The sequence below is a fragment of the Choristoneura fumiferana genome, chromosome 26 (genome assembly GCF_025370935.1).
Source record: "Choristoneura fumiferana chromosome 26, NRCan_CFum_1, whole genome shotgun sequence".
NCBI lineage: Eukaryota > Metazoa > Arthropoda > Insecta > Lepidoptera > Tortricidae > Choristoneura > Choristoneura fumiferana.
The window spans coordinates 6,926,492-6,938,147 of NC_133497.1; the positions used below are offsets into that span (position 1 = coordinate 6,926,492).

Consider the following 11,656-nt stretch of genomic DNA (forward strand, 5'->3'; position numbering starts at 1 on the left):
CCTAGGTAAATAAAATTAAATAAATGAATTGAATACAACTTTACCTGTATCTCCGGCAGTACGTCTGAGTGTCCGTTTTGCAGTCTGTCGTCGTGAGGCGCGCTCTCGCTGCTGCTTAGCGACGTTATGGACCCTGCACACACAAATGAATAAAATGTCTTCTTTCCATTTAAACCATTTCAATATAATTTTCTATGAACGAGTTCATCAAAAAAATACAATTGATGTTGATGATATGTTCCTGTTAACTCTGTGTGTCTGTGTCATGGTGTGTGTGTGTGTGTGTTCCATACCCGTCCTTGTAGAAGGCGCGTCAGGAGGCGGCAGTTTGGCCTCGAGTTGCTCACATCGTTTGAGAGTACGCTGCAATTCACGGTTCAGCTCCTGGAAATGAGTTTATTAACGCATTCAATACCCTGAACACTGTTTTCACCTGTGGCCTTTTTGCATCTTGCGGCGATATAACTTATTAAAACTTCAAAAAAGCCAGAAAAACAAATGCTGGGACTGGTCATCGAACCCGGGTCTTCGTCAACCTTTACACTGACCCGAGCATTCACTTTCACAGTGAAATATCTCAATGTATCCTCAAGACATGTTAATATTATTAATTTGCGATTATTTACGCCCTTAAACTTAATTCTCATGCCATAATCATTATTCCACTATTTTTGATCCTCTCATACGCTCACAGTTTGACTGGTGGCCCACACACCCCTTAAAGGGATAAGTCCGCCCTTGTACAAGTATCTCGAAGTTTGTCAATAGTATTTTGTTTCTTTTCTTTTGTACAACAAAGAGATTATATACCTTCATACATAATCTTAATCTGCAAGTTCATGGTTGTCGCTTTATGTTAAATTCGTACCTTAATGGCACTAGCATGCTTCTTCTTTAGTACTCCATTCTCGCCCTTCTCCCACTCCAGCTGTTTATTCGCCTCCGCCACTTCTTCTTGCAACTCCGCGACCTACAAAAACTTTGATGAAATATACGCTGCCAAAATACTTCTATAATAATTCTAGTGTCATAAGTAACTATTTTAATTAAAAAAAAATGTCACATGTAATAAACTATCCTTTACGATATACGCGCTTTTAGATCGCTTGACATTTATGCTGGCAATACAAACAAAAGTATAGTCTATAAGTTATGTTACACTGTCTGTGGACTCCCCCACTTGTCTTTCTGTCACCAGCACGTCTGTATTGTATCTCCAATTCCAATTAATTTCTTCAATATATGTTTGTTTGTTTGTTTGTGTATACTCTTTATTGTACAAAAAGGAAAAACAAAAAGGTTATATACCAATTCCCCAAAATTATTATTCCTGGTATTCCAAGTTCATGCCGTGCCGTGCCTCTCACTCCCCTAGTAGATGAGCAGTTCTGGTTCTCGAAATGATCTAAACACACTGTCATTACCCTGGCAATAGTCGTGAATGGATCATTATGAGATTTATGAGTACCGTAACCGCTCATCCACTTCTGCTGCTGACTGTACTGGGTAGTGGTAAGATCTTTAGCTAACCTTTCTAGCGAGCACCCGGCTCTCCTTGTGCCGGCGGTCGGTTTCCTCAGTCAGCGTCGTTTGGAGTTGCTTGCATTCTGCCTCTAGAGCTGCCACTCGCTCTCGAAGGGAGACGTTGTCTGCAGATAACGCTTGGGCCTGGGGAGATTAACCTTTATTACAGGGGTGGCCAACCGGTCGATCGCGATATTAGTCCAGTTGATCGTAGCAAGGCAAAAAATATAAACACTGAACTATGTTGTTTCATTTAAGATTTCAAGAAGTATGTAATTGGTAGATCCCACAGGATTTCGTCACGTGCTGGGCAGTGAGCCGCGCGGCGTGCTCCAGCGCGCCGGCCGCGCGCTGCACAGTGTATGTGTACCTGCGAGGCAGCGTGCGAGGCGCGCGCGCGCTGCTGCACGTGCTGGGCAGTGAGCCGCGCGGCGTGCTCCAGAGCGCCGGCCGCGCGCTGCACAGTGTGTGTGTACCTGCGAGGCAGCGTGCGAGGCGCGCGCGCGCTGCTGCACGTGCTGGGCAGTGAGCCGCGCGGCGTGCTCCAGAGCGCCGGCCGCGCGCTGCACAGTGTGTGTGTACCTGCGAGGCAGCGTGCGAGGCGCGCGCGCGCTGCTGCACGTGCTGGGCAGTGAGCCGCGCGGCGTGCTCCAGAGCGCCGGCCGCGCGCTGCACAGTGTATGTGTACCTGCGAGGCAGCGTGCGAGGCGCGCGCGCGCTGCTGCACGTGCTGGGCAGTGAGCCGCGCGGCGTGCTCCAGAGCGCCGGCCGCGCGCTGCACAGTGTGTGTGTACCTGCGAGGCAGCGTGCGAGGCGCGCGCGCGCTGCTGCACGTGCTGGGCAGTGAGCCGCGCGGCGTGCTCCAGAGCGCCGGCCGCGCGCTGCACAGTGTATGTGTACCTGCGAGGCAGCGTGCGAGGCGCGCGCGCGCTGCTGCACGTGCTGGGCAGTGAGCCGCGCGGCGTGCTCCAGAGCGCCGGCCGCGCGCTGCACAGTGTATGTGTACCTGCGAGGCAGCGTGCGAGGCGCGCGCGCGCTGCTGCACGTGCTGGGCAGTGAGCCGCGCGGCGTGCTCCAGAGCGCCGGCCGCGCGCTGCACAGTGTATGTGTACCTGCGAGGCAGCGTGCGAGGCGCGCGCGCGCTGCTGCACGTGCTGGGCAGTGAGCCGCGCGGCGTGCTCCAGAGCGCCGGCCGCGCGCTGCACAGTGTGTGTGTACCTGCGAGGCAGCGTGCGAGGCGCGCGCGCGCTGCTGCACGTGCTGGGCAGTGAGCCGCGCGGCGTGCTCCAGAGCGCCGGCCGCGCGCTGCACAGTGTGTGTGTACCTGCGAGGCAGCGTGCGAGGCGCGCGCGCGCTGCTGCACGTGCTGGGCAGTGAGCCGCGCGGCGTGCTCCAGAGCGCCGGCCGCGCGCTGCACAGTGTATGTGTACCTGCGAGGCAGCGTGCGAGGCGCGCGCGCGCTGCTGCACGTGCTGGCAGTGAGCCGCGCGGCGTGCTCCAGAGCGCCGGCCGCGCGCTGCACAGTGTATGTGTACCTGCGAGGCAGCGTGCGAGGCGCGCGCGCGCTGCTGCACGTGCTGGGCAGTGAGCCGCGCGGCGTGCTCCAGCGCGCCGGCCTCGCGCCGCGCGCAAGTTTCCGCGCGTGCGCGCTCGCGACCCAGCGCTTCCTCGGCCTGCGCCGCGCGCTCGGTCTCCCTGGTAATAGTAGAGGAGACGGGTATGCTAAATTTTTAGTTACTCTAGCGTAATGGGACTTATTGGATTGTGAAGATTAGGTGCAAAATATAATAGAGAGGTGTAGAATATAGATAGGGGATTTAGGCGTGTGCAAATTTTCAAAAATGTAAAAACAGTCACTTGGAAATACTCGAGCGCATTCATTGAGTTTACGCCCTACGTCTATATAATAACGGAGAGGTATTAATCTGACGGGTTGGTTGGTGGGGGTGGCCATAAAGAGTGGAAGAAAAATATATTCAAAAGTGCCATAGCCTATATTTATTACCAGAAAAAATTAGGGTTCCGTACTAAAACTACAATAATGTAACTAATAGTGTACAAAAAGTTGCCATAAAATATCTTTCATCGCATGCCCTGTAAAAACTATTGATGATAACAAAAAAATGTTTTACGATATTTAAAGAATATATCAAAATCTAAAAAAAACTTCGCGATACCATTTGTCCAACTATTGTAGTTATGTCACTATAAGTACTTTTTTACATTTTAAAAGGTGACAGAAATGCCGACTAAAATCAGACCGTGTTATCCATACCTTTGTATTAATCCTTATCCAAATAAATATTTTTATATTCAAGACGGTTTCAATACCTGTAGATTACTTTTTGAATTATTCAAATCGGACATTCCATTCAAAAGATATTACGAAATTAAAAATATCAATCTAACCAAAAAATGCATTTACTCTACGTTGACGCGCCCCGGCTTCGCGCGGGTCGGCTCGGGTGTAGTTTTTGGGAAATTGAGCTGAAAAATGTGTGCGAAGTGCCCTTGATTAGAGACCTTTTTAGAGTTCTGTGCCAAAAGGGTAATAAAAACGGGATCCTATTACTAAGACTCCACTGTCCGTCTGTCTGTCTGTCACTAGGCTGTATCTCATGAACTAGTTTAGTTTATACTTTCTCAGATGATGTATTTCTATTGCCACTATAACAACAAATACTAAAAACAGAACAAAATAAATGTTTAAGGGGGGCTCCCATACAGAAAACGTGTTTTTTTTTGCTCGATATTAATAACGGCAACAGGTAGTTGCTTGAAATATTCACAGAATATTTATTTGTATTGTAATAATGTACTTTAAAAATAAATAATTAAATTAAGATAAAATAAATATTAAAGGGGGGCTCCCATACAGCAAATGTGTTTTTTTGCCGTTTTTTGCGAATATCTAATGTTGTATAGGTACGGAACCCTTCGTACTACGGGAGTCCGACTCACACTTGGCTGTTTATTTGTTACTTTGCCCGTGCGAAGCCGGGGCGGGTCGCTAGTTATTAATAAATGAATAAAAATATCGTTGCTGTGTGTGGCGAGCTTGTAGTCTCGTGTCGTGACCATCGGTTGAGGATTGGTTCAACCTGAACCATGAGGGAGTCATGAAGACACTTTTGGGAAAATAGTGTGCTGGTTTCTCAAAATTCTTAAACTTCATTTATGTATACCTTCCGCCGCCTAACTTTGCCTAAAAGTTCATTGCCACGACTAGTACCACAAAAACTATAAAGGTATATCCAATAATTTAATAGGCACTATACGTTAAGCGATTCGAACACAATCCGGGAGTACGTAAAGACGTCGCATAAAAAATGTATCTCAAAAATGTGTCAAACTGAGTATTAAGTAATGAACTTTTAGGCAGATTATATGGCGCGTCTGCCTGTACCTCTGCAGCTGCGCGCTGGAGCGAGTCCGCGAGTGCGGCCTGCGCGCGCAGCGCCGCCAGTTCCGCGCTTCTTGCTCCAGCTGGCGATTGCTCTCTTTCAGTGACTCCACCTGGGGGACACATACTCATAGTCTCTTTATTCCATTGACACAAAAATTATGCACTAGAACAAGTCTAACATTATTATAAAGTTACATTAACAAAAGATAAAAAGAATACAGAATAGGATTTGAATAACGAAATAATCTTAATTTTCTCAGACATCCAAGGAAATATCGTCCTTCTCTTCGTGATCATAAAACGCCAAGTACGTCTTTGTATAACAGTTTTTGAAGATTCGTTCTAATTTCAAATTAGGGGATAGTAATGGAATTTCATACAACATTGCCGGTGGCCAGCAAAGAGATTGTCTTTTGTTTCAGTGGGTTTTTATTTCTTTTATTGACTATCTATGGCTAGGTCTTCGCAGGCTTTGCCCGCGTGGAATTCGGTTATCGCGCGCTGTTCCCTAGGGAACTGTGCATTTTTTCTGGATAAAAAGAAGCCTATTTCACTCTCTGGCCCATAAACTATCTTTATGCCAAAAAAACGGAAAACATACAAACACACTGTCACAATGCACATAGGCGATCGCTGACATCTTAGTTAGCTCAGTGTAAGCTAGATGGCGCTTTCCTCAATAAGGGATCTCTGAGCAGAATGGCGGACGAACTCTAGAGGTCGCCACCGTAGTTTTCTCTTGACTCATTTATTTACGTAATAATATGTATTTAATATTTATTTATTATTTACTTATTTATTTTATAAAAGTAGGCATTTTATTACACTCATTTACTACACGAGTTTGTACGACTAAATATATTTAAACAACTCACCCTTGACCGTTTTTGTCGGCCAAGGGGGTGCTGTCGATCAGCTGTGACCGGGGAATTCTAACTGTAATATTCTCGCCCTTAAAAGCTGAAGCACAGCTGTAAAACACACATTCAACAGCTCATACTACACTAAACAGCTCTCTCGAAAGCTCCATACGCCCAGACTTGGTAAGTTCTCCGATATTTAACTCTTGTGTTTTTCTGTGTATTTTATTATAATTATTTTCTTTATATTTAACTTGTGTAATTGAACTGAAGGCTTCCCCTGGCCAGGGAATCTTTTATTTCAAACATTTCTTATACTTAATATTTTAACACTTGTTAATTTCTCTCATCCGTTGTTATAACTCAGAACCTATGTTAATGCTTATAAGTTTTAAGCAACGGATGCTTACCGGTGTTAAAATAAATTCAAACTCAGCTAAGTAACGTTTAATTTCAAATGTAATCTTCTAACGGTTATTTAGTGAACTGTTGTATTTCAAATTTTAACGGTCACTTAGGCTATTTATTTTTACTTTTGTTTTTTAAAAATAATTATATAAAACTAGAATCACTTCCCTTTGCCTGCCTGTAACTCCGTATGATTGTCTCTGCCACTCACTGCAATTCAGCTCACCCTAAGAGTTGGGGCATCGCTGCAGAGGAGTGACTGGCAAACAATCTAGCACTGGACCACAACTGACACCACCTAATTTACAGGGCACCTCCGTACGGCTTCAACTTCCACACTTCGTAGGCTTACAACCTCCGTACGGCTTACAAACCTTCGTACGGCTTACACCTCCGTACGGCTTCAACTTCAAACCTTTGTACGGCTTACAACCTTCGTACGGCTACAAGCTCGTACGCTACAGCTTCCTCCGCTCTGCACGGCTACAACTTTCAAAGCTCACGGCTCAGGCGGCTCCTTTACGCCCTAACCTGACACTAAGCCCTGACGGCCCTAACTTCCGGAGTACTGCACATCCTTCCTGGCTCGTCCAAGACCCTGATCGTTCCGGCGTGGAACACTTGTCCAGGCTGCTCGTCCTGCCGCCCTAAGGCCCTTTTGACCTCGGCACCGACGACCACTCAGCTGGACCAGGCCCCCTGCTGTGGCCAGCCTCTTCGCTCCGGTTCTTCTCTCCGACTCCAGGGAGTGTAGGCCAGATAGACCGAATAATCAGAACCACCTCTCAATAAAATCGCTTGAACTTACTACCTGAGATTCTCGTAATACTTTTACTTTTAATTTTGTCAAATTAGGCCTGTTATTTTTTTGTGTTCAATATTTAATTAAAAAATTGTTAAAAAGTCTTATTGTTTTACTCAAAGAATAACTTACTAGGCCTCCTTTAAGGTCAAACCTCCCCTCAAGAGGTCTGCCTTGACAGTGGCGCCCGTGGGTTTTTTTTGAGAGGTTCTGATTGTTACGTTTTTCTTGCCTAGAATTGCAGTGATTGTGCAAAAATTTATTGTGTATCTTGTGTGTTCTGTGTATCTCGCAGTAAGTACCCTGTTTTTCTCGCCCCTGTATGGTGGTCGGGGCTTAGAATAACGCCATTCCCGTCTAGGAATTCGTAAGAGGCGAATAATAGGCATAACCAGTGTTTCAGTTACCGAGATCCCTTAAGTGGTTCATTTAATAGTTTTTTTTTTCTCTTTTAATAACTCTAATTTTAAAACCGCTTTACCGTTATCTTTAAATTCAAATACTCTGCCGACCTTTGACCACTTTCTCGTCAACGCCTATTTGAATTTCAACTGTCACTTGCCACAGTTGAAACGGACGGCGTTTTAAAATTCAAATCTCAACGACAATTTCAATCTATACCTAAAGTTAACTAAATATTGTTGCATTAACTAAATTCAAATACGTTAACGGTTCAATTCAAATTCTACCTACTAATTTTCATCAAGTTAAATTTAAACGTAACTGACGCCAATTATACTTTCACTAATATTGTTCACCGCTGCTTCAAGTGAAACAGTTATTTTAAATTTAGTGACTGCCAACCACTGAATTTGAAATTCTAACGATTCAAATCATTTTTAAATAACGTATTTGAAATACCTACAATTTTATAGAAAAGCAACGATATTTCTATATTTTTAAAATATCTGAACCACTATTTAGATCTTTCATCAAAATCAGTTTATCATTATCTCGGTAAACACACTGACATTTTTTTTTCCAAATTTTACTATTATTTTAACTTCAACGCGGTCTCTTAATTTTTACATTCGATCATTACTGAGATACACAACACTATTATTTCTTGTGTCCTACTTGTTAATTTAATAGCACTGTAACATACGGAGAGTTAAATTTAGGTACTGTGTGTCGAAGAAATACCACATCTGGCATACAACTACACAAACCACCATCACAACTCACAACATTCATATCATACTACTCGAGTGCTTGCTAAAAATCAACTGGTCGCAGAGTTAATAAAACCAGTTATCTCTTATTTCTTATATATTATGCGTGTGCTCTCTATTTTCGACCGTCTGTTCCCTGCTTAGAGATCATTATACTTCGATCGCGAACAGACAGGTTAACGCTTTTTATAAAATAGATTAGGGTACTCTTATATTTAACTGCGGTATTTCGTAACTATGCTCTGCCATAGAATTACTTACCGTTCCCTCAAGCGCAGGTAGTAACCGCGCACTCTAAGTAAATGATAAACAACCTAATTACTTGCCTAGCAAGGTTGTTTACCTACATTTAAATGCACCTAGAACAGCAGTCACACGCATCGCTTTCCACTCAGCCATGTTTAACTCCGGCTCATGCGCAAGCATGTTATTTTTTAAAACCTCTTATCTCACTTCTTATTACGTACCTAGACGCCCAATTCTATTTATTTATACTTAGTATTATAACTCATTAGCGCTGCGCATCCGCGCGCAGACAAATCCTAGTCTCATCTCTTTTGTTATTAACTTCTTTTAATCTGATAACTCGCGTGCTTAACAATTGAAATATTGTACTTAATACTTCGTTAGGCCCTCTCGCGGTCAATATATAATTGCAATAACATTAATTAATCTGTCCTAAGCCCTTACCCGAGAACTTGCAACTCGTTAAAAAGTATTTTAATATTTTGGATTACGGAATCGTGCGGTTGGTAACACGTTAAATATGCCCTTAACCTCTGTAATTCAAAGCTCTAATGATTGGGACGGATGGTAATTCCAATCACAGATTAATTAATTGTTTATATGCTTCACACTTGCTTCCTTTTCAATGTACTAATTACATAATGCATCTGGACGGGCGATCAGCTGTCGCGCGCCGTCACTTCAGTCTCCATTTAGCACCGGCGAATGCGCACGCGTATTAATTTAATTTTTGTCTTATCACACTCCCTTATCACTTAGACGCACGGTTCTATTTATAGAATCGAGTCATTTCAGCGCGCCGCCTCCGCGCGTACGTATAATAGCTGCACCTTTTGCACTATTATTTTCTTTAAATCGTATAGCGCGTACATATTACTTGGTACACGCTAAACTAGTATAATCTTTTGTCGCGGTCCGCCACTCATTATTATAATATTAATTGATCTGTCCTTAAGCCTTTACCCGAGAACTTGCAACTCGTTAAAAAGTATTTTAAAATTTGAATTACGGAACCCGTGCGGTTGGTAACACGTAAAATATGCCCTTAGCCTCTGTAATTCAAAACTCTAATGATTGGAACGGATGGTAATTTCAATCACAGATTTAATTAATTGTCTATATATTTTTATGAATGCATACAACGTCCACCTTCCAATAACACATTTTATTCCTTTGACATAAGGGTCAACAAGCCTCTGTTGTTGTTTGACCCGACATGAGAGTAGAAGTATGATCATAGTATGAGAGACGACGTATGTAAGCGTTATGTCATAGTGTATTTTTTTTTATCGAAATTTGCTATGAGGCTCAAATTTCTTTTGGAGGGACGGGCGTACTGTCACAATGCACATAGGCGATCGCTGACATCTTAGTTAGCTCAGTGTAAGCTAGATGGCGCTTTCCTCAATAAGGGATCTCTGAGCAGAATGGCGGACGAACTCTAGAGGTCGCCACCGTAGTTTTCTCTTGACTTATTTATTTACGTAATAATATGTATTTAATATTTATTTATTATTTACTTATTTATTTTATAAAAGTAGGCATTTTATTACACTCATTTACTACACGAGTTTGTACGACTAAATATATCTATAACCAACTCACCCTTGACCGTTTTTGTCGGCCAAGGGGTGCTGTCGATCAGCTGTGACCGGGGGAATTCTAACTGTAATATTCTCGCCCTTAAAAGCTGAAGCACAGCTGTAAAACACACATTCAACAGCTCAGACTACACTAAACAGCTCTCTCGAAAGCTCCATACGCCCAGACTTGGTAAGTTCTCCGATATTTAACTCTTGTGTTTTTCTGTGTATTTTATTATAATTATTTTCTTTATAATTTAACTTTGTGTAATTGAACTGAAGGCTTCCCCTGGCCAGGGAATCTTTTATTTCAAACATTTCTTATACTTAATATTTTAACACTTGTTAATTTCTCTCATCCGTTGTTATAAACTCAGAACCTATGTTAATGCTTATTACTTTTATGCAACGGATGCTTACCGGTGTTAAAATAAATTCAAACTCAGCTAAGTAACGTTTAATTTCAAATGTAATCTTCTAACGGTTATTTAGTGAACCGTTGTATTCAAATTTTAACGGTCACTTAGGTTATTTATTTTTTCTTTTGCTTTATAAAATAATTATATAAATCTAGAATCACTTTCCTTTGCCTGCCTGTAACTCCGTATGATTGTCTCTGCCACTCACTGCAATTCAGCTCACCTAGAGTTGGGGCATCGCTGCAGAGGAGTGACTGGCAAACAATCTAGCACTGGACCACAACTGACACCACCTAATTTACAGGGCACCTCCGTACGGCTTCAACTTCCAAACCTCCGTACGGCTTACAACCTCCGTACGGCTTCAACTTCCAAACTTCGTACGGCTTACACCTCCGTACGGCTTACAAACTTTGTACGGCTTACAAACCTTTACGGCTACAAGCTTCGTCTACAGCTCCGTCTCGGCTACAACTTTCAAAGCTCACGGCTCAGGCGGCTCCTTTACGCCCTAACCTGACACTAAGCCCTGACGGCCTTAACTTCCGGAGTACTGCACATCCTTCCTGGCTCGTCCAAGACCCTGATCGTTCCGGCGTGGAACACTTGTCCAGGCTGCTCGTCCTGCCGCCCTAAGGCCCCTTTTGACCTCGGCACCGACGACCACTCAGCTGGACCAGGCCCCCCTGCTGTGGCCAGCCTCTTCGCTCCGGGTTCTTCTCTCCGACTCCAGGGAAGTGTAGGCCAGATAGACCGAATAATCAGAACCACCTCTCAATAAAATCGCTTGAACTTACTACCTGAGATTCTCGTAATACTTTTACTTTTAATTTTGTCAAATTAGGCCTGTTATTTTTTGTGTTCAATTTATAATTAAAAAATTGTTAAAACGTCTTATTGTTTTACTCAAAGAATAACTTACTAGGCCTCCTTTAAGGTCAAACCTCCCTCAAGAGGTCTGCCCTTGACAACACACACCCACATTTATAATATTAGTATATGGACCTACCCAGATAGGTACTAAATTTGTAAAAAAAAAACAATATACAGCTCTCTCCCTCTTTAGTTCCGCACTGACCTCAGCAGTGAGTGCCGCGAGTGCGGCGCTAGCGGCGTCCTTCGCGGCGCGACTCGCGTCCGACTGCAACGTCACAGCGGCCAGACGCCTTCCCAAGTCTTCCCGCTCATGCCGGCATAGAATCAGCGCCGCCTGACTCTCCTTCAATTCACTCTCTG

The 11,656-nt window shown here is 43.7% G+C and overlaps 1 protein-coding gene across 1 annotated transcript in view; it reads right to left on the bottom strand.

The window, feature by feature from the left end:
• The window catches only part of Golgin104 (coiled-coil domain-containing protein 186), a 28,415-nt gene that overhangs the window by 11,281 nt on the left and 5,478 nt on the right, over positions 1 to 11,656 (bottom strand). The window contains 9 exon segments of the mRNA XM_074107783.1: positions 45 to 133; positions 294 to 384; positions 869 to 970; positions 1,531 to 1,668; positions 3,060 to 3,219; positions 4,931 to 4,947; positions 4,949 to 4,998; positions 5,001 to 5,040; positions 11,499 to 11,653. Of these exon segments, the coding sequence (XP_073963884.1) occupies positions 45 to 133; positions 294 to 384; positions 869 to 970; positions 1,531 to 1,668; positions 3,060 to 3,219; positions 4,931 to 4,947; positions 4,949 to 4,998; positions 5,001 to 5,040; positions 11,499 to 11,653 (842 nt within the window).